The sequence below is a fragment of the Nicotiana tabacum genome, chromosome 5, assembly GCF_000715075.1.
Source record: "Nicotiana tabacum cultivar K326 chromosome 5, ASM71507v2, whole genome shotgun sequence".
NCBI lineage: Eukaryota > Viridiplantae > Streptophyta > Magnoliopsida > Solanales > Solanaceae > Nicotiana > Nicotiana tabacum.
In genome coordinates, this window is record NC_134084.1 from 138,775,584 (window position 1) to 138,799,471 (window position 23,888).

Below are 23,888 nucleotides of genomic sequence, written 5' to 3' on the forward strand. Positions count from 1 at the left end.
CACTTTATTCAACTTGTGGTAGTCCATGCATACCCTCCAACCAGTGACAGTTCTGGTAGGAATCAACTCATTCTGAGAATTTGTAACCATGGTCATGCCACCCTTCTTTGGTACACATTGCACCGGCAAAGTCCACGAGCTGTCAGAGATGGGGTACACAACCCCAGCATCCAACCACTTGATCACCTCCTTTTTTACAACTTCTTGCATTGCCTCGTTCAATCTTCTTTGATGCTCCAAGGAAGGCTTTGCATCATCTTCCAAGATAATCTTGTGCATACAGAATTATCTTATTCCCCCAATATCAGGTAGAGTCCATCCAATTTCCTTTTTCTGCTTTTGAAGCACCGCCAATGTGGCATCAACCTGCATCTTAGTAAGGCGAGAAGAAAGAATAACTGGCAAAGTAGAATTTGAGCCTAAGAACTCATACATGAGGTGTGGAGGTAGTGGTTTCAACTCCAACACCAGAGGCTCCTCAATTGAAGGTTTTGTTGGTGGAGTTTTTCGGTTTTCAAGGTCTAGAGATAGTTTTCTAGGCTCATAAGAATAAGAGCCCATCACATGTAAAGCATTCACGCACTCCACCTGGCTTGCATCCTTGTTGACATCAAGATTCAATAGTGCGGCCTCAAGAGGATCCTCCACATTGATCATAGCACTGGTGTTATCTACTATCACAGCTGTGATAAGGTCTATAAACGAGCACACCTCGATACTATTGGGCTGCTTCATTGACTTGCAAACATGAAAGATGACCTTTTCATCTCCTACTCGGAAGGTGAGTTCCATGCTTCCACATCAACCAAGGCCTTCCCTGTTGCAAGGAACGGCCTCCCCAATATGATTGGGACTTTATAATCCACTTCACAGTCCAAAATTACAAAGTCAGTTGGCAAGATAAATTTGTCCACCCGGACAAGCACATCATCAATAATACCCAATGGTCTCTTCATCGATCGATTCGCTATTTGTAATCTCATGGAAGTCGCCCTAGGTTGCCTAATACCCAAAGTCTTGAAGATTGAGTAGGGAATCAAATTGATACTAGCCCCCAAATCACATAGGGCCTTAGCAAAGTTCGCACTCCCAATGGTGCAAGGGATGGTGAAAGCACCAGGCTCTTCAAGTTTCGGGGCCATTGAATGCACTATAGCACTAACTTGGTGAGTCATCTTGATAGTTTCACATTCCATAGACCGCTTTTTTGTCACCAAGTCCTTCATAAATTTGGCATATCCCGGCATTTGTTCAAACGCCTCCACCAAATGCACATTGATAGATAGGCTCTTCATCATGTCAATGAACTTTTTGAACTGATTTTCATTTTTCTGCTTTGCGAGTCTCTGAGGATAAGGCGGAGGTGGCCTTGGCAAAGGTGCCTTGGCTTTAGGCACAACCGGCTCCGGCATGTCTACTACGTGTTCCCTAGACGGGTTCACATCATCTTGAGTTTCCACCTCGGCCTCTTGAATGTCGATCCTCACTTTCTCGTTCCCATTATTCTTAACCACATCTTCAACTACCAAAGGAACTTCATCTTCTCGCAACTCAACACCCTTATCCAAAACTTGCTTTTGTTTGGAGGCATTCACATCACCGCATCTCCCACTTCTTGTTGTTACCGCCATAACATGGTTGTTCTCACCCTTTGGGTTTACTACCTTATCACTTAGTAGAGCACCCTTAGGGAGAGTATTCAAAGACTGTGAGATTTGTCCTAATTGCACCTCCAAGTTTTTGATAGAGGTATTGTGGGAAGCCAACTATGCATCATAATCCGCATTCTTCTTCATCATTTGTTCGAACATCATTTCAATTCTCCCCATATCATTGCCCGAAGAACTAGGACCTTGGGATGGAAATGGAGGTGGATTGTTCGGTTGTTGGTACATTGGGGGCCTTTGAAAGCCTTGCCCCTGGTTGCCTTGGTTGTCATTGTTCCAACCACCCTGATTATTGTTGTCACCCCAATTGTTGTTGTTACCATTCCAATTTCCTTGATTGCTTTGGTTGTTGTTCTGATTGCCCCAGTTGTTGTTTTGGTTGTTGTTCCCCCAATTACCATTACCTTGTTGTTGATTGCCCCAATTGCCTTGAGGTCACCATTGTTGTTGGTTAGAAGAGTTGCCCCTCTGGCCTTGATAATTATTCACATATTGTACCTTTTCATTTTGTCCATCATAACTATCATCTTGAAATACACCAAAGTCATTGTCAAATTGTTTCGAATTCCCTTGGTGTTGTTTCCCTCTTTGCCTTCTTTTGTTGACAAGCATATTGACACCCTCTATAACATTCACCTGGAAAGGATTTTGAACTTGTTGCAACTGTGCCTTTGCCAATTGGTTCATGGTAGTTGTCAGCTCAGCTATAGCCTGCCCATGATCATGTAATTCCTTCTCAAATGAGTGGCCGTGGGGTCACCTTGGGGCACATTGGCTCTACTTTGGCAAGCGGAAGAAGTGTCGGCCATCTCGTCAAGAATGTCACATGACTAAAGTTGCCCCCAACAAGTTGGTTCACTATGCATTGGTTTGTGGTGTTAATACCCCGGTAGAAAGTCTGTTGGATCATCGCCTCGATCATATCATTGTTGGGGCATTCCTTCACCATTGTTCTATAATGCTCCCAAATCTCATGTAGAGGTTCCGTGGGCTCTTGCTTGAAAGCCAATATCTCATCTCTCAATGCCGCCATATGTCTCGGTGAGAAATATTTTGCAATGAACTTGTCCGCCAACTCATCCCAAGTAGTGATGGAATGGTTGGGAAGTCGTTCGAGCCAATCCAATGCCTTCCCTCTAAGTGAGAATGGGAAGAGTCTCAACCGGAGAGCATCCTCGGACACATTAGTTTGCTTGCTCCCCAACATGTATCCACGAACCCCTTGAGTTGTTTGTAAGCATTTTGATTTGCAGTGCCGTGAAATACCCAAGTTGCTCTAGCAATGTCAATATCACATTAGTTCTTTGAAAATCGCTCGCCCGGATTCGGGGTGGGACAATAGCACTTGCATAGCCTTGGTTCGGGAGCACTCTCGAAGCCACTCTTGGAGGTGGCAGAGGAGGGTCTGGAATATCACCATTGGGATTAGCATTGGCATTTCGTCCTCTACGTTGTCCTTGAGGTACAAGAGGCACCTCATCTTCTCCGACATCATCTACCTCCTCCCCCGCAATCACATTTCCAAGAGGGTCATTGGCATTGTTTGCCATTTGGTACCTAAGTTGTGACACAAACAAATTAGTAACAAAGAAGGAAAAAGAACAATACACAAAACTAGTTAGATAGATAGCCAAAACCGTTAGCTCCCCGACAACAGCGCCAAAAAGTGATCGAGTCCAACCTTGCACAACTATTGTGTAGCAAGAGAGGGTCGAAACAGCTTTTACCGATTTAGGGTCGGGATTGACTTCCACATGGAGCTAGAAGTTGGAGTCGGATTTCTATCTAATCGAGAGTTGTGTATGTGTTCCAAATTGCACTTCTAAACATTTTTGGGTTTTTGATTATCTTCTAAGTTTATCAACTACTATGCTCAATTAAACTAAAGTAAGCTAAGATTAACTATTGTGAGTTGTTTCAAATGATTAAAAGGCACTAGGGTAGTGACTTTCGCCTAGGTGGTTAATTGACGGATACTTGAGTCTAAGGTATGATTGACATATTTGGGGAGTATGATATAACCATTGCACTATTCTACTCACTCTACACCTCTCGGTGGTTCAAGTGATTTTGCCCGAATTGACTTTCTCAAGACCAATTGGGTATGCAATTTGCACAAACAATCAAGGTTCAAGTCGGGTATTGCTATCTAGGTTTAACCCTTTAATTGGGGCTATCAATCTCTTGAGTACGCCCCAATTCCTTGTTGGACCAATCTCAGAGACTTAAGCTCTCTTTCTCAAGAAGAGCCAAAATCAACTAAATTCAAACTAGTGTTTGCAACCACTAATTCAGCAATTAACCATGAAATTAGCGCCCAAATATCAAACACTCATAATCAATATAGCCCTAAAACACAAGACCCATCAATTACCCACACTAGGGTTGAGCCACAACCCTAGCTTATGGGTCTAGCTACTCATAATTGAAGAAGAAAACAAAGAAACATAAGAAGAAAAACTCATATTAATTAATTACTAAGAAAGATTCAATGTTGAAATGTAGATAAAATTGCCCAAAACATCTAAAGACTTCGAACCCACGAGCGCATCTCTTTTCTCAAACTATCTGATGACCTAAAAATGGGAAAATAAGCTATTTATACTAAGCTAAAAAATCTGGACAAAAATAACCCTGCGGGGTTAGTGCGGACCTCAAAATCACGTGTGGCCGCACTAGAGCTCTGAACTTGAGAATACAGCTCTCTGAACTCGGGCAATGCGGACCGTACAGAATGGACTGCGATCGCAATGGCTTCTAGTGTGGTCCGCATGAAATGGAGTGCGGACCGCATTGACTTCAATCTCCAAAAGTGGCAACTCTCTGATCTTTGGTTCTGCGGACCGCACTAAATCGAGTGTGGCCGCAGTGCCTTCAGTGTGGACCGCATTAAATCTCATGCGGCTGCATTGCATATTGGCCTGGAAATCACCTTCTCTAAACCTCACTTGTGCAGACCGCACAAAATGGTGTGCGGCCGCATTGGGCCTGTTTTGCCTGAGCTTTGTCTTGTCTTGGTACTTGTGCAAGTTTCACTCCTTTTGAGCTAATCTTTGACATCTTGTCACTTTATTGATCAAACCTGCAATCAAGCACACTTGTGAGCCTTTTGGGACTATTTTGTATAAATTTCTAATCAAAACTAAAGCAAGAAGGAGTATAAAATGTATCAAAATCCCTAGTTATCAGGGCCATACGATACATCGGGATAGAAATTGGCTGAGTGCCCGGAGCCAAATCAATGCAAAAATCAATATCCCTATCTAGTGGCATACCCGGCGGGTCCGAAGGGAAAACCTCAAGAAACTCATGAACAATGGGCACAAAATCAATAGAGGGAACCTCAGCACTGGAATCACGAACATATTCCAAATAGGCCAAACACCCCTTCTCGACCATACACTAAGCCTTCATATAAGAGATAACACTACGGGTAGAATGACCAGGAGTATCTCTCCACTCCAATTGAGGCAAACCCGGTAAGGCTAAGGTCACAGTCTTGGCATGACAGTCTAAGATAGCATGGTAAGGTGACAACCAGTCCATCCCTAATATGACATCGAAATCAACCATGTCCAGAAAAAGCAAATCTATACGAGTCTCAAGACCTCCAATCACAACTATACATGAATGATGGACTCAATCTACCATAATAGAATCACCCACCGGTGTAGACACATAAACAGGAGCACTCAAAAAATCACTAGGCATGACCAGATACGGTGCAAAATAAGATGACACATACGAGTATGTAGACCCTGGATCAAATAACACTGAAGCATCTCTATCACAAACCAGAACCGTACCTGTAATAACTGCATCTGAAGCCTCAGCCTCGGGCTTGGCTAGAAGGGCATAACATCGGGGCCGGGCCCCACCACCCTGAACCACATCTCTGGGACGGCCTACTGCTGGCTGGCCTCCACCTTTAGTGCCCTGAGCTCCACCTCTAATACCTCTACCTCCACCTCTAGAACCTCTACCCCCATCTCTAGCTGGCTGGGCGGGTTGTGGAACACCTAGTGCCTGAATCATGGAACGGGAACCCGTACTGAGAGCTACTCGATGCTCGAGGGCAAAACCTAGCAATGTGGCTCACATCACCACAAGTGTAACAAGCCCTTGGTTACTAAGACTGCTGACCTTTTAAACCTGAATGACCACCCCGGAAACTCTGAAGTGGCGGTGCACTGATAGGAGCTGGTGGTGCACTGTAGGACATAATGCATCTGAGAACCACAGCCACCTGAAGCACCGTGAGAAACCTGAAGTGCTGACTGAAAAGGCCTGGGAGGATGGCCTCTACCATATGAATCCCTACCTCCAGACGAGGTACCACTGAATCAGCCTGAATGACGGGGCCTCTTGTCCAACCCATGACCACCTCCCTGTGACAGAACCATCTCAACTCTCCGGGCCGCATTGGCCGCCTCCTGGAAAGAAATCTCACTCCAAGTATCCCTAGCCATCTGAAGACAAATCGGCTGAATAAGACCATCAATGAACCTCCTCACCCTCTCTCTCTCTCTCTCTCTCTCTGTGGGAAGTATGATAAGGGCATGACGAGTCAAGTCGATGAATCTAGTCTCATACTGGGTAACAGTCATAGAACCCTGCTGGAGATGCTCAAACTGCCTCCGATAGGCCTCTCTCTGAGTGATGGGGAGAAACTTCTCCAGAAATAGTTGTGTAAACTGCTCCCAAGTTAAGGTTGGCGATCCGGCTGGTCTAACTAAGCAATAATCTCTCCACCAAGTCTTGGCAGATCCAGATAAGCGAAAAGTAGCAAAATCGATCCCATTGGTCTCAACTATCCCCATGTTCCTGAGAACCTCATGACAGTTGTATAGATAATCCTGGGGATCCTCAAAAGATGCGCCGCTGAAAGTAGTAGTGAAGATCTTGGTGAATCTGTCCAATCTCCACAAGGCATCGATAGACATAGTTGCTCCACCGCCGATCTGAGCTACCACACCTGCTGAACTGCTCCAACTGGTTGAACTGTTGGAGTTTGAAACTAGGGAGCTACCTACTCTGGAGTGCGAGTAGCAGGAGTCTGGGCTCCTCCTCCAGCCTGAGAGATGGTTGGTGCTGCAGGAAGCAAGCCTGCTTGGATGACACTCTCCATAAGGCCCACTAGACGGACCAGAGCATCCTGAAGAATTGGGTAGTAATAAACCCCTCTAGGACCTGAGCTGGGCCTACCGGAACTGCTGGGGCCGGAACCTCATCATCAAAGTCAACCTAAGGCTTCGCCGTTGGTGCTGCTGCTCGGGGTTGAGCCCTGCCCCTACCTCGGCCTCTGGCACGGCCTCGGCCTCGTCCTCTGCCCCTCGTGGGAGCTGCTGTTGGGGGATCGGGCTGCTAGTCAATGGATGAGGAAGCGCGTGTTCTCGCCATCTGCGAAAGAACAGAGTAGAAATTCAATTAGCATTGAGAAATCAAACCGCACAACAGGAAAGAATAAATGTGAAGTGTTTCCTAACTCTGTAACCTCTGAGGGATAAATACATACGTCTCCGTACTGATCCCTTAGACTCTACTAAGCTTGTTTGTGAACTGTAAGACCCATGTAACCTAGAGCTCTGATATCAACTTGTCACGACCCGGATTTCCCATCCTCGAGAGTCGTGATGGAGCCTACTAATGTGGGCTAGGCAAGCCAAACCTTTACTATAATTACTTTATTAACCAATTATTTCTTTTTAATAAATATAAGGCGATAACGTGATAACAGCGGAAATTCAAATTTAAGCGGACGACAACAATAAAATATATGAAAACTGCATCTATTACAAATACTTAAGCCTTAACCACCCAAAACCTGGTGTCACAGTGTCACAGACTGTCTAAGATTGCTACATACAAAGTCTGAAGAAATAACAGTACAATGTTTCTGAATAAAGGAAAATGAAACAGGAAATAGGGATAGAGGTAGACGCCAGGGCCTACGGACGCCTGCAAGTCTAACTTGGATCTCCGCGCGGACTGAAGTTAGCCTCCACACTACTGTCCAAAAGTTTGCTCCGGGATCTGCACATAGTGCAGAGTGTAGTATCGGCACAACCGACCCCATGTGCTGGTAAGTGTCTAGCCTAACCTCGGCGAAGTAGTGGCAAGGCTAGGACCAGACTACCAAATAAACCTATGCAGTTCAAATATATACAGCGGAAAAGAAATACAGAAATAATCAGTCAATATGGGAGGGGGAGCATGCTGTGGGGGAGATAACAATTTCGAATAGAAAGACATCAAGTAACGAAAGAAACAATATAACCTGGATATCAACAAAGAATCAGAAATCAATAAATGCACGGTATCATCCTTCGTGCTTTTAATCTCGTCCTCACCAAAGCAATTATATAATAAAAATGTGCACGGCATCACCCTTCGTGTTTTTACTCTCTTTCCTCACCATATAATCAATAAAATCGGCACAGAATGGTACATCGTACGACACGGCATCACCCTTTGTGCTTTACACTCTTTCCTCACAATCATACACGGCATCACCCTTCGTGCTTTACACTTTTTCCTCACAAAACAAACAATACACGGCATCACCCTTCGTGCTTTAACACTCTTCCTCACCCAAACAACAATCACAAACAATGGGGCAAGGGAATAACAAGATTATAATACGAATCCCGGCAAGGGAACAACAATTCAATAATTAAGTCACGACAAGGGAGCAACATCAATAATATCAACATCCCGGCAAGGGAGATAACCAATAAAACAAAAATATCCCGGCAAGGAAGATAACCAATAAAGCAACAATATCCCGACAAGGGGAACAATTTGATGACTTCTTTCTCTTTTTCACTTTAATTTACAACTCACTTTACCACTTGAGTCAATGCTCCAAAGGGTTCAATCAACTCTTATACTTTTACAATTCGTAATATAGCTTGAGCCAACGCTCTTTGATGTTCAAAGGTCACAATTCCTTCCACAAACTTTTCACAACAAATAGAAATCACCACTAAAGCATGGATAATACAACGAAGTCATGATAATCACAGTATAAAGACTCACGGGCATGCTAGACACCAATGTATAGATACTCGTCACCATGCCTATACGTCGTACTCAACAATTACCACATAGCAAATAGGACTCGACTCTTAATCCCTCAAGCTAAGGTTAGACCAAACACTTACCTCGAACTTTCACGGCCAATTCAAGCCTCAAACACCGCTTTTTCCCTTTTGAATTTGACTCCAAATCAATTGTATCTAGACATAATCGACTTAATAACATCAATAAACGCTAAACAATCCAATTTCAATGTTTGATTATATTCTTCCCAAAAAGTCAAAAATTGACCCCATACCCGCTTGGTCAAAACACGAGGTTCAGACCAAAACCCAATAACTCATTCACCCCACGAGCCCGAATACATAATTTGTTTTGAAATCTGACCCCAAAACGAGGTCAAATTCCCAAATAATCAAAAAACCCTAACTCTACCCAAATCCCCAATTTTCTACCCTTAATCTCATGTTTTAAGCCTAGAATCTAATGGGTGATGATAAAAATGGAAGAAAACAAGTCAAAGATTACTTACCGAAGAGGTTATGGTGAAGAAGTTCTTCAAAAATCGCCCAAGAGGTGTGGAGAAGATGAAGTTTATGAAAAATGGAAGAATTCTCGTAATGCATTCTGTTTTTGAACTTAAAATAACTTGGCGAATTTTGGTCTATGCGATAGCGAAGAAAGGAATGTGATCGCATAGGGTAAGGGAGATTGGTCACTGCGATCGTATAGAAGAAAACGGGTTCCCTTCCCAGACTTGGTTTAATACATCGCGATCGCGGAAGAAACAATGTGATCGCATAGAACAAATTGGACCTCCCAGAATTTACTCTACGCGATCGCGGAAGGACCTATGCGATCGCATAGCACAAAACAGGACCCCTGAAGTTTACACTATGCGATCGCGAGCCTTCCTATGTGATCGCATAGCACAAAATAACTGGACACCAGCAACAACAGAAAACCAGATTTTTTCTAAGTCTAAATCACCCCGACACCTATCCAAAACTCACCCGAGCCCTCGGGGCTCCAAACCAAATATACACACAACCTCGAAAACATCCTACAGACTTATTCGTGTAATCAAATCACCAAAATAACATCATGAACATCGAATTAAACCTCAAAATCAATGAAATTTTTCAAAACTTCTGTAAACATCAAATTTGCATTTAAGGTCTGAATCACGTCAAACAGATTCTGTTTCTTACCAAACTTCACAGAATTGACTTAAATCACATATAAGACTTGTACCGGATGTCGTAACTAAAATACGGGCCCGATACCAACATTTCTAATCAAAATTCCTTTCCAAATCCTTTAAACAATTTCAGAAAATAATTTTCTTTAAAAATTCATTTCTCGGGCTTGGGACCTGGAAATTCGATTTCGGGCATACGCCCAAGTTCCATATTTTCCTACGGACCCTCCGGGACTGTCAAATCACGGGTCAAGGTCCGTTTACCCAAAACATTGACCGAAGTCAAATTAATTCATTTTATAGTCAAAATTTATCATTTTTCACGGTTTTTCACATATAGGCTTTCTGGCTACGCGCCCGGACTACTCACGCAAATCGAGGTGTACTAGAAGAGGTTTTTAAGACCTCGAAACGTAGAATTTCATTTTAAAATAATTAATAATTTTTTTCTTTGATTGCTTTATTTTCATTAAATGCTCATGGGCCATAACTTGGTAAAAGAAAATGTATATTTCTCCTAAAAAGTATGTAAAATATGTATACTATATATAATATACATATATACGGAAAAAGATTATCTGCTATTAATTTTTGTAACAGTTAAAAATATATATATTTCTCTAAAATCTTAACTAATCATGGACTTGATTTATCAAAACACGTGTATAATTAAGATTTTATTGTTTTGAATGTGATAAAGTAGTAATAAGTTTACTCGGGTTATATCCAACATAACTTTAATTTGACATAATTTTATAAATAACTGAGAGAACCGTCACAAATATGTCAGAGTAAAATAGTGAAAAAATAATACTTTTTGGAGGTGATTCAAAGGTGGACAACTATATGTTTTACTTTTGAGATGGAGAAGCCAAAGTTATAGAAGGAAACATACACCAAAAACGTCCTCTATAAAGAAGTATTAGATATGATACTACCACACTGAATATTTATACACTATAAATAGAATATCATTTAACTTAACTAAATTGATCATCTTTGTAGGTTAAGGCGATATAATTTTGAATTCAAGTATTCTATTAATGTAATAACGTTAATTTTTAGCATTTAAATGATTGTTGTATTTTTATCACATTAATTACTTTACAATGGTTATATCATCTTGTAAATAATTTTTGCTAAATTTAGTTAGTTGTTCTTTCACATAAAAGTTCCGACTAAATATTTACGTGCAACGCACGTACATAGTAACTAGTGTTATATTAAAAGCACGAAGGCCCTTAGCGAAATATCGTTCGTCTTTTTTACCCTTTTATAGTAGAGCTCATATTAGATAAAATAGTCATTTTATTATTTTCCTAATATTTAGTAATAGTAATTTAATTAATTCCCTACTATTTAGAAATAATCATTATTTTATTATTCCTCTAATATTTATAATATTGATTTCAATTCCTTTCAATTCTAGAATTCAATCGCTTACAATTCGTACAAAGGAAGTTTCTCTATATTTAGGAGTCTTCATATTTCTTCCTTTTTCGAATTAGGGCTTTCTTTAGTTAAAGAGTCAAAAAACAATTAATTTCTTTAATAGAAAAACCTATCTATAAATTTATTTAGGGATAATTTCACATAAGTACATTTGGGGAAAGTACTTTTTAGCTTCCTAACCCACAAATATAGTTTTCATGCGGTAGCCCACAAATAATTTTCAGCCGCCTAACCCACAACTTCATCAACTACACCCAAAACGCCTAAATCAAATTTTACTTTTTTCTTTCATTTTTATCTTTACCCTTTTCCCATTTTCATTCTTAAAGTAAAAAATAAAAATATATTCATTCTTAGAGTCTATAATTTTATTTTTATATTTTTTTGCAAAATTTAAAGTTTTGTAAGGGAAATTCTTATTTCACTGGAAAAAATAAAAATTTACATTATTAAACACCTTATATACATTGTTATACACACAAATATACATGGTTATAATTATGTATAATCTTGTATACTTGTGTATAATCATGTATAATTCTGTATAACTATGAGAATACCCACAAATATACATGATTATACAACGTATATATATGTATATACAACATATACATCATTCTTCCTCCCTTCAGAAGTTATTTAAAGTGAGAAGAAGAAGAAGAAGGAGAAGAACAAGCAAAATTACCAAAAAGAAAAAGGAGATTTCATAACTTAGAAGAACAAGAACTTATTCTATTGAGCCGCTGTGTAAAAACCAAGAAGAACAAGTGAAGGGATCTGAGTATGTCCATGGGCAAGAAAAATCGTAAATCTAAAACCAAAGGCAAGCGGAGAAAACCCAAGTTTTCTCCTAAAAAATCTCAACTGTCAGATCATATACCGGTAACGTCCACCGCTAGCACTCATGATCATCAGAATTCTCAACAGCTCAATCTCTTTCCTTTGCGCCCAGAAAATTTAGTCGACGACAAATACAGTGGGGTGGGGAGCAAGAGATTGAAAATGAAAGAGCAAGAGATTGAAAATGAAAGAGAAAGTAGGATGGGGAGAAAGTCTGAAAGAGAATTTGGGAATCGAAAAATTTCCTCTGCATAAAGAAAAAGAGTGGGGGCGGCGATGGCTAATCAGTGAAAAAAAATTTCAACAATATAGAACTGGGCCATACCGGGTAAGAAGGAAAAATATGGGCGGTATTTTGTTAGGATAGTGGGCCAAGTGACATAGAGTGTAATTTCTTCATTTATTTCCAACCAAAAGACTGTTCGATCCCAATGTCGCAATTATTATTCCAAAACTAGGTTCAATTGATCTTTAACAAAGTAAAAACTCGAAAAATATTATGTTATGTTTATCATGACATTTTTGTTTAATAAATGTGAATATTCATTCAAGATTATCAATATAACAAATAAAAAATAAAAGAAACATCTTAATATTACTTTTTATGTGGCTTTATAAATTTTGTACTCATGACCAAAGGTACTTTCGTATTTATATATCACAAAAATTGCTAATTTAATAAAAATTAGTTGACCTAAATCAAGGTTATGTTGAAGCATTGTGCTATTAAGATTTCTGTTTTTTCGAGCATAATATCTTAATATTTTACAATTAATATTGTTAGTGCTCAAATTGTATAATCTAGCATTCTTATGGGATGACCGGAAGCTTAAATATGAGTATGTTGTTTGATACAGATAAAGAATCACAAAAATAATAATTATGTGATTCTACAAAGATGTTTGTCGAACAAGTTTTATTTTACAAAGATCTAATGACATCTTTGGGATATACTCTCGATTATTATTGTTATTTAATTATTATTTTAATATTAAAATTTTGATGATAATTAAATTAATTGTCAAAGTTTTGACATAATTAAAAAAAATTATTCTTAGTTATTTAATTGTTATATAAATTATTTTCTTATTTGTTGTAATTTTGAGAATTATTTATATAAATCATGTGAGTACAAACAAATATACAATACACCTAAAATTAATTTAATTTATCGCTTCATAATAAAGTTCGTAGAATTTAAATATGCATTCTTTGTAGTGAGTACAACTTTGGTAACTCAAAAAGAAATATGATAATTTATGAAATTTATTTGGTGCAATTATAAAAGTATACATTTTCTTAAGTTGAGCATAATGACTAATGACTGAGGACTTTTTTTTTTGTAGTTTTTTCTTTATTGAGTTAGCTATATATGGTAAATGCTTTTTATGTTTACGATTTTTACACTTTATTTTATAATTCAAGTTTCAATTATTTTATACCTATATTTATTAAGATAGGGTATGTGCGTTGACTAGTTTAAATAAAAACCGAATGACATGTACTAAACCAACAAAAAAAAGATAATTTTATGAGTAAAGATAAGATTTTGAAGAATATATCAACTCTATGTATGTTATTAAATTTACAAAGAAAAAGTAAATAATGAACAAAAGAAAGCGAACAAACGCTATTAATGCACATTTGTATAATTGTATTCGTATATACATACATCAAATCACTAGTTTAAGAGCCACATAAGAATTTCTTTTTCTTTTTTTCCGAATTCAGTGCTTGGCTATAAAATTTTCACTCTTTACTCAAATCATTCACAAAACTTATAAAATAACCTAAAATTATATTTACGTCCAAATACAACTCTAGTTTTTAAATACTATTTTTACTTGAAAAAACAATTCACTTTTTTTGAATTTTTACAATTATTGTGTCCAAACGCCGCCATGAGTTTTACCAAAATAAATTTGGGATTTATTTGGCAAACTCATGTTTGGCCATAAATTTTGGCTACATTTTTACAAAATCCCAAAATCACCCCAATTACTGATTTTGGGCCAAAATCCCAAAACTTGGGAATTATATACATGTTTTTCCAAAATAAAGTTGGGAAATATGTTTTGAAAACGTATGTCCAAACACATTTTCATTTCAAACCAAACCTCACCCAAATCAGATTTTTCAAAACAAATTTGGGAATCTATGACCAAACGCTAACTAAGTCTTTTGAACAGAGTGTTACATCATTCACAACAAACAATAGAAAAGAAATATATGTTAGAAGCAAAAATTATTCTCATTCCAAACCAACTAGTGCTTTGCTACAAACTATACATCAACATTATACAAAACATTTACACCTATTCTGAACCACATATATCTTCCCCCATTACACGAGAAATTAATTAAGAAAAAGAGATCGAACCTAATTAATGTTTAAAATTCAAAAGATAAATCCACAAAATCAACAGTTCCCTCCATCAAATCCAAAAAATGGTGATGATTACTGGTAGAATTAAAGTTAAGTAGAACTGAAGAATCTTCATCAGTTGGTGAATCACAGATCATTTGAGAAACCTTAGGAAAAGTTTTGCATGTGTGATGACCATAGTACGTGACTCGAAATAGTGGCGGATTTTCTTGAATTCTTTGCACCTGTTTGTTTGCTTCGCATCCTTGATCAAATTTATTAGTGCACCTAAAGTAGTTCCTGCATAATTTTTTATTCATATGTCAATCACTATAATTTTCCAAAAACATAAAGAAATTATATATATACAGGTAACTAAAATACAGCTTTCTTGATTATCGACAATTGTGCTTAATATAAAAAAATGTGCAAGTGTTGGTAGACAACGTTACCTAATACCTATCCGGTGAAAGATAACAGGTATATGCAGGGAGAACCTACCCTTCGGATAGGAGGTACAGTCGCCCTCAGTAACTTCGGAAAAATGTATGCATGCATATACATATATGCGTGTGTGTATCGATTTTAATAAAAGTATATATTTTGAACGGAACCATAAGTTAAATTGTAGGCAACTGCGAGCATTAGTCGATTTAGGGGGCAAAACTTAACTTTTAATGCATGTTTGGGTTTGATTCCGACTCCAATATTTAATCAAATTTTTATTTAACAATGGTGCCTATACAACTTTCAAATCCCTGGTCCGCGTCTAAAAATAAGGGTGAAATTAGACGAAGTGCTTGCAAATTGGCTCGGACACTATTGTTATAAAAAAATACTTGTGCTTAACAAAATGTGAAGATGGTGACTCAAACCTTGGATATTTGGCATTGAGAATGTGCTTCTGACCATATTTTCTCCATGCATGGCCATCATCCACTAAAGTTGAGGTTTCGTTAATGGTTGTCTCTAAAGTTTTCCTGTATCAAAATGTTGAAAAATCATTTGTTAGAAATTTATATTTAACTTAAAATTTCACTCATCTTAAACTTTCGTATAAACAGTACCAGGATCAATCTAAGGGTTTTATCACTTCTAGCCCGTGCCAGAAACTATTCACATTCAGTAGCTAAAAATATATAATTTTTGTATATAATATACCAAAATGTATATATACAAAAAATATATTTTTTTGTTGGCTATTATTTAAAAAGCAGCTATACAGTGTCATTTTCCCATCAAATTATCCTTTTAGTATATCTTATTCAACAACAATTCAAAAATAAAGTCATTTTTCGATACCAAAATGCTCTTAAAATCTTGTCTTCCACATTTTTGTATTTTTAGGTTGAGTTAAAGGATAAAACTGTCAATGGGCATAAACGAATCCAACCAAATTTCCTTCTAGTTAACTAATTGCCCATTTGATCAAACTTCTTTTTGGTCAAAAATATTTTACTCTCAGAAATAATTTTTTAAAAGCAGAAAAAATTATTTCTTCCTAAAATTGCTTTTTAAAAAATATACTTGTAGCACTTTTAAAACCTTGATCAAACACTAATTATTGCTCAAAAATATTTTTCAAATTAATTAGCCAAAAACAAATTACTTCTTAAATAAAGCACTTTATAAAAAAATTAATTTTGAAAAAAATACTTTTTAATTAAATTAATTTTAAAAATTTGGCCAAACATGCTATAAATAAGAAGTAAATGACTAGTAGACCATCAAATCCAAAGAATAGAACTTGCTAAAACGTGGAATAATCTTTGTGTCACTACTCGTAAAAGCCTATAATACCCTATAAGATACTGCTATAAGAAGTACTTGTTCATTTATTCCACTTCTTTCTAGTCTATGCCAAAATAATACTAATAACAACTTTCTATATTTAAAAACTTTTAATTTTAAAATTTTCCATTTGACATTTAATAGCATGCTTTTGTAGCCATAAAATACTATAGTTCTTACGTCTTAATTTATGTGACACGCCTATTTTAAAAATATTTTTTGCTATCAAGGATCTGTCACAAATAACCTATCTATAAAAATTTTGTCTTTTATTTCTATATATTAAGTTTTGAATCCCCTGACACAACCAGAAAAAGTAGCTTACAGGTCAAGGGTATTCAAAACCAGTTCATGGTTCAATTTGCGCTAGCTATAATTATTTTCAACTTTTTTCTTTTTTGAACTCTCTTAGCGAAAATCTTACATCCGCCAAGATATGTTATTGTTGTTGTGTTGTCTCAATTTATATAACATTTTTTTCTTTATATTCCATCTAAATAAAAAATGACATATTTTTATATTTAAAAATAATTTAACTTAAATTATTTTATTATATTCTTAATCAGATAATTTATAGTCATATAAATTTCTAAAGCTTGTTTTAAATAATAAGTTTCAAAAAAAAAAATCATGCTCAATCAAATAATATCATATAAAAGGAAATCGAAATACTAAGAATAGTAAAATCACCTTCTTTTGTAGTGTCCTCGTCGATCTTTCAGTGACGAAGTCTTGCAACTACCACTTGAGTCTTCAGTCGACTTCAGAATTTGAGAAACTTCGCTGCATTCGTTAGATCTTAGTATCGATAAAGTCTCAGAAAATGAACTCATGATTTTCCCCACCAATTCCTCGGTCAATATTACAGATCCATCTCCGGCGCGTGCTTCAGGTTTCTTTATCATTTCTCTTAGCCGGCGCGTGAGTTCCCGGCCGCGATTCAACTTTTCCGTTACCTTTTCCAGACGAGACTGTGTGTAATTTTCAGGCTCCATTTATTACTACGTTGCTATTAGCTGAAGTAATTAACTAGCACTGAGAAACAAGTGAAGAGACGTGAAGGCTTCATTTATAAGTAAAAGGATTTGATTAAACTTTAGAGGAAAGTTGCTTGGAAAATTCGTCCTTACCTTGTGGAAAGACAAAACCCACGCGCATTGATTGAGATCGTTTTTGTTATTAACTGTTGTGATTAGACAGTTATGGTTATGGTTCATGAACCTACAATTATATTGGATCTCTTAGAATTTAAACTTAATCGGTAAATTTATACAATTTAGAAATTAAATATTTATGTCTTGTGCAGTGGCGGAAGGAGGTTCGAATCCTGTCGAAAAATTACATTATATATAAGATCAAAATTATTTTTTATGTATAAATAGTTTATGTTGAATCTCTTGGCTTATTTGTCTGTTTACTTTTTAATATTTTGAATGTTCTTGATAAAAAAAAAAATTACTCTGTCGCTAGCCTCACTTTGAGAAAACTAGGTTGATTGTGAAGATATTGATTATTTGGAGCGGGTCTGCATGAAAGTATGGGTTCGACAGAACTCATTAAATTTGATTCAAATTTTATATATATCTTTTGAGAAATTTATAAAATATGTAAATATAATAAACTTCAGAACTCATAAATTTTAAATTTAAATTTTAATTCAATTATGTAGATGAAATATGTTACCGACGCCATTAAGTAAGAATTACGGTTTAGCGATATTGGTGAAAATTCTCCCGTAAAAAGAAAAAAAAAATTAAAAAAAGTATTGGATCACTTTTGGCTTTGCATAGAAATGGATGAAAAATTTTATTTTGTATCTCATACAACTAACACTAATTGTATGATGAAGTATTTTTTTTTTTTTTGTCTCGTAATTTTGTGGATCCAAATTTTGTGGATTCAAAAGTGTAAGATTAGGGACATTTATCACACAAATATCAGTTGCATGAAGCACACGATAAAACTTCTCTCAATGGATAGAGATTTCCTACGCGCTTTGAAGAGCGTAAAAGAGAGGTACACGTTGCTGATGACGTATTCATTTGTTGTCAGCCTAATATCGTCATCCACTCCGGCGGTTTAACTGACGCTTAAGAATAATTAATTAGTGGTTTAGTCAAGCATAAGGTGGAATTCGAGGCGTGACACTTCCTTATCCTTGGAAATTGGGGACCACGAAAAATATATGTCAAATACATAGACAGTCCATTAAAATTAGCCCAATTTCTTTATTTTGTCATTTGATCATAGCTTCTTCTATTTTGGCCCTTCAACTCGACACAAAAGCTGGGCCCTCCAATTTTGGTCCATTAAAATTGGGCGCGATTTCTTTTGTTTTACTTTGACACAAAAGCGGACTAGATTCAATGTGTGATTTGTCTCACCCTTGTAGGCGCGTGAAAGCCATTTTTTAAGCCAAATTTCATACTCCCAACGTAGAGGCGGATCCAGAATTTAATTATGGATTCAATTTTAATATTTTTAACATTGAACCCATTATATTTTAAAGTTATGAGTTTATATCTATTTTTTTTACAATTTTAATAAATTTTTACATACAAATTTTTACTCCGCGTCGAAAATTATGGGTTCAGTTGAACCCGTAGTTATTATTGAAAATATATAAAAAAAAAATATTTTTCCCACAGGGAGGCAGAAAAAACGAAAATAATAATAATTTGAAATTACAATTTTTTTTTTGCGGGGGGTGGGGTGGGGGTAGCAGCTGGGTATTTGTCTGCGCTACATTTTTACCTGGGATAAAAGTTTTTGTGTCAAAGTAGAACAAAAGAACCCATTATGTTTTTAAATGTTATGGGTTTATATCTATTTTTTTTACAATTTTAATGAATTTTTACTTACAAATTTTTACTCCGCGTCGAAAGTTATGGTTCAGTTGAACCCGTAATTATTACTAAAAATATATATAAAAAATATTTTTTCCCCGGGATGTGGGCAGAAAAAATGAAAAAAATAATAATTTGAAATTACAAAAAAAAAAATTGCGGGGAGGAGGGGGGAATTGGGTGGGGGTAGCACCTGGGTATTTGCACGCGCTACATTTTGACCTGGGAGAAAAAATTTTGTGTCAAAGTGAAACAAAAGAAATGAGGTTGGAGGGCCAAAATGGAACAAGGCTGAGTTAAAGTGCCAAAATAAAAAATTGGGCCAAGTTTAATGGTTTGTATATGTATTTGGCCAAAAATATAAAAGACATGCCTGATAATTATAAAAAATGACATAGTAGTACCTATGGTTTTCATACATGCTCTTTCCGCATAATTTCACATGCAATTTGTAATTTAAAAAAAAAAAAAAGAGAGAGAGAATACTGATTTGGATTGATTATACCTAACGTAATATATTGCCTTTGTACTATTTTATATAACCATGTTCGACATAAGACTTTTGTTACATATTAAGGACCCATTGTGCATAGATTTTTTGTTTTCGAAAATATTTTCAAAAATGTGTTTGCCCATGTCTAAGTGTTAGCAGATTTTTTAGTTCAAAATTAAGAAAAAAAAATTCGTCACTCACAGAACTGTACTCCAAATATCATTTTTCAACTTAATTTTAAATATTACTCTTTTTTTTCAAAAATCACAACTTTTGAGTCCAAACGCTTTCTAAAAGTATCTTTAAAAATTGTGGTCTTAAATATATATATTATGGCATTGATTATAAAAATATATCATTAAGGGTAAAATTTTAATTTCAAACTTAATAAATTATAAAATACAAATTATTGTTCAAAAGTATTTTTTAAATTGATTAGCCAAACACAAACTATTTTTCAAAATAAACTGATTTCTCCGGGCCAAACAGACCATGAGTTAAAATGGATTAGAAATGTTAGAAGATAATATTGGTTTTAGTGGAGCATCATGCGATGACTTGTGACATAATGCTCCCTTGTAGACGTTAGGAAATATTCCGCCAAATATAAGAAAGTTCCAATGACTTTTGAGCCACTAATATCAGGAAAGGTAGAAAACAAGATCAGATTCAAATTCTTTTTGCAATTTTATTGTCACTACCCAAAATCCCACCATATGAGTCGTGATGGCACTTAATATCTAAGACTAAGTAAGCCAATTATAATAACAATTCAAGTCATTTTTTTTAAAATAGATAATCAAAACCAACAACGAAAATAAAGATACAACCCCCCAAGATTGGTAGTACTGAGTCGCGAACTCTAACTGAATACATGAAATGATCTGAAGAAAATTAAATATACAATACTGTTCGAATAATATATGATAGTACGATAAAAGGGAAAGACAGCTCTACCTTGAATCCTTGCGATCAATCTCTAACTATGTCCGAGTCCTATATCTCTAATACCTGGCTCTGTACATAAATCAAATGTACAGAAGTGTAGTATGAGTACACCACAGCGGTACCCAGTAAGTATCAAGACTAACCTCGGTGGAGTAGTGACGAGGTACAGTCAAGACACATCTAATAACCTGTGCAATATAGCATACCAAAATAATAGGAAACAAATAGCGATAATAGCAACAATTATCAACTAGTGATATAAACAGTAGGACAACAGGAACACCAAAAATATTGCTCAATAAATAATGAATACAAGTACAATCCAGGTCGTGATACCTTCAATTACAAATCTTTCATAATCAACAAGTGACATACATAGCAGGACAACAAGAACACCATAAATATTGCTCAACAAATTATGATTACAAGTACAACCATTTAATCAAGTCCTTCAATTACACATCTTTCATCTAAAAGTTTTCCAAATAATAATCTTTAGAATATAATACTTACCAATAGATATATTTCGAATATTCTTCCTTCAAATAAATATCCTTCGAATCTAATTCTTTGAAATAATATTTTGAATATAATTCTTTTAAATAAAAGTCACATTGTGACACCTCATTTCACAATCATAAAAATACGGGTCTCAGCCCACCTTCATATTTTTCGTAATACGGGCCTCAGCCCACTTTTATATTTCCACGGCACCTCGTGCTCATATTTCTATCACAACTGCACGGACAACTCACGTGCCAAAAATATCAATATATACAAAAATATGCACGACCAATTTACTTTACAAATAGTTTGAGTGAAGAAAATGACATTGCACTTAAATTAAAGCATCATATAAACTATTGATTTGGATGTAAAACTTATTAATTTAAAACATAATAGTACTTTCTTTTATTTAAAACAACTCAATCATTGAAAATCACTAAAAACCAAAAATATAAATCTTCAAAGTCTCGTACTAAAAAGTTAAAGCCAACACAAAGCAATAAGGAGCGCAAAACACATAATCATAAAGTCAACTAGTACATCACGGAAGAAGACAAGAATTTACATATTAATGAAATAAAATCACAAAAGACAAGAACATAAATAAAGAAATATCAACGGGGCACTCCCGAGGTACCGCCTCGTAGTCCCAAATCATAAATAAACTCACAATATCTCTTTTCCTTATATCACCACGGGAGCCTTCACATATAATTTTAAAGAAAATATTTTTTCCCGAAATAGCATCCAGCGTTTTAGCCACCCTTATCACATCGCATGACTTCTAGTAGTTCCCCTACTAGCCACGCGTTTCAAGTCACCCTTATCTCACCGCATGCGTTTTAATACCCTGGCCTTATATCACCGCATGCGTATCAATATCACAATATTTCACAAATCGCACCTCAAGTGCCCAAATATCACAGCATAATACAACTTGCACCTCAAATGCCCAATTATCGCATCATAATACAACTTGCACCTCAAGTGATTACATATCAAAACATATCACAAATTACATATCAAGTGCTCAAATATTACAACATATCACAAATTTCACATCCAGTGCTCAAATCTTACAACATATCATAAATTTCACGTCAAGTGCTCAAATATTACAACATATCACAAATTGCATATTAGGTGCCCAAATATTACAACTTGCCACATAAATCAACAATACATTATTTTTCCACAATAAGAAGCCCACGACTCGGTCATAATACGCACAAAAATTCTAACAAAATATCTGGGAGTGAAAACTCAACAAAATAATGTTTCACAATTTAACACTTCGCCTCAGTATGATTTATAGCATTTATAACTCAATATCAATCTCAACAACATGAACTGAAAAGAAATTCATCAAGGGATAACACTTTTTTTTAATTCACAACTTCATGAAATAAATAGATTTATTCATCTTATTAACTAAACTTCTCATTTAAATTGTATGTAGATAAAATCAATAATGAAAATTATTTCCATAAAAATAGCAACTCAAACAAACATAGAGTTCACATAAAAGTCAAGTAGCAATCGCACCAAATTATCATATAAAAATAATCTAGACAAATAAGGAATGAGACATGACAAATAAGAGATTTAATAAGTCCCAACAATTTTTCAATTTAATACATAAGGTTGTCTACGAATTTTAACCAATATAATTTGCACATATAAACCAAGTACGTACTCGTCACTTCGCGTTCATGGTTTTCAATCACACAATTTCCACATAAGACTCAATGCCTAAGGGAAAATTCCCCCACACAAGGTTAGGCAAGATACTTACCTCAAATCACGCTATCTCAATCCAATAATAGACATTTTTCCTCGATTATCCAACTCTGAATTTTTCGAATCTAGCCACAAATAATTCATACATTCAACACAAATTATTGGAATCAATCCCATATGAAAATACCAAATTTTTCAATAAAATCCGAAATTAGATCAAAAATCGCCCATGGGGCCCACGTCTCGGAACCCGACGAAAGTTACAAAATATGAACGCTCATTCAACCACGAGTCCAACCATACCAAAATTACTAAATTCCAAGAACAAATCGACCTCCAAATCTTAAATCTAAGGTCTAGAGAATTTCTACCATTTTCAACCCAATTCACTAATTTCATGATAAAAACAACAATAGATTCATGTATCTTAAGCAAAATTGAGTTAGAATCACTTACCCCAATCCATATGGTGAAATTCGCCTCAAAAATCGCTTCAATCCGAGCTCCATAGCTCCAAATGTGTTAAAAATGGCTGAAACTCGCCTTTTGTAATCTGTCCAGGTAAGTCGCAGGTGTCGAATACGACTTATAAATCGCATTTGGTAACAACGATTTGCCTCTGCCCCAAAACATAGCATTACCCGCCTTCAGTAAATCAATCATAACTTTTTGTACAAATGTCCAACTGATGAACGGTTTGAAGCGTTAGAAACTAGACTCAAAGACCTTTAATTTGATAGGTTGTTCATCATATAACACCTTATATATATGTAGATATGCTCGTCCAAAGTGTAATCTTGTGCGTGCTCATTTAGAATTTTAGTCTATCTTGAAATTTTCCAACTTGGCTTAGGCTTAGGCTTCTCTTTAGACCCCAAATCACTTATAATACACTCCGTACATTTATTATCATGTCCAATTGATATCCATCATATTAATAGTCCGCTTTTGCACACAAAATAATATAATTAGCGCACATCAACTTTCTTAATAGCTTAAG

General features: G+C 35.9%; 1 protein-coding gene across 1 annotated transcript; it reads right to left on the minus strand.

Annotated features, from left to right (window-relative positions):
- Window positions 1-14,430: 14,430 nt before the first annotated feature.
- Window positions 14,431-17,404, minus strand: LOC107782765 (putative WRKY transcription factor 70). Its single transcript, XM_016603703.2, has 3 exons — window positions 17,045-17,404; window positions 15,439-15,543; window positions 14,431-14,863 (listed from the first exon to the last, which is right to left on the minus strand). Exons 1-3 carry the CDS (start codon window positions 17,347-17,349, stop codon window positions 14,590-14,592), a joined length of 684 nt encoding a protein of 227 aa, XP_016459189.2. The 5' UTR covers window positions 17,350-17,404; the 3' UTR covers window positions 14,431-14,589.
- Between the last annotated feature and the right edge of the window lie 6,484 nt (window positions 17,405-23,888).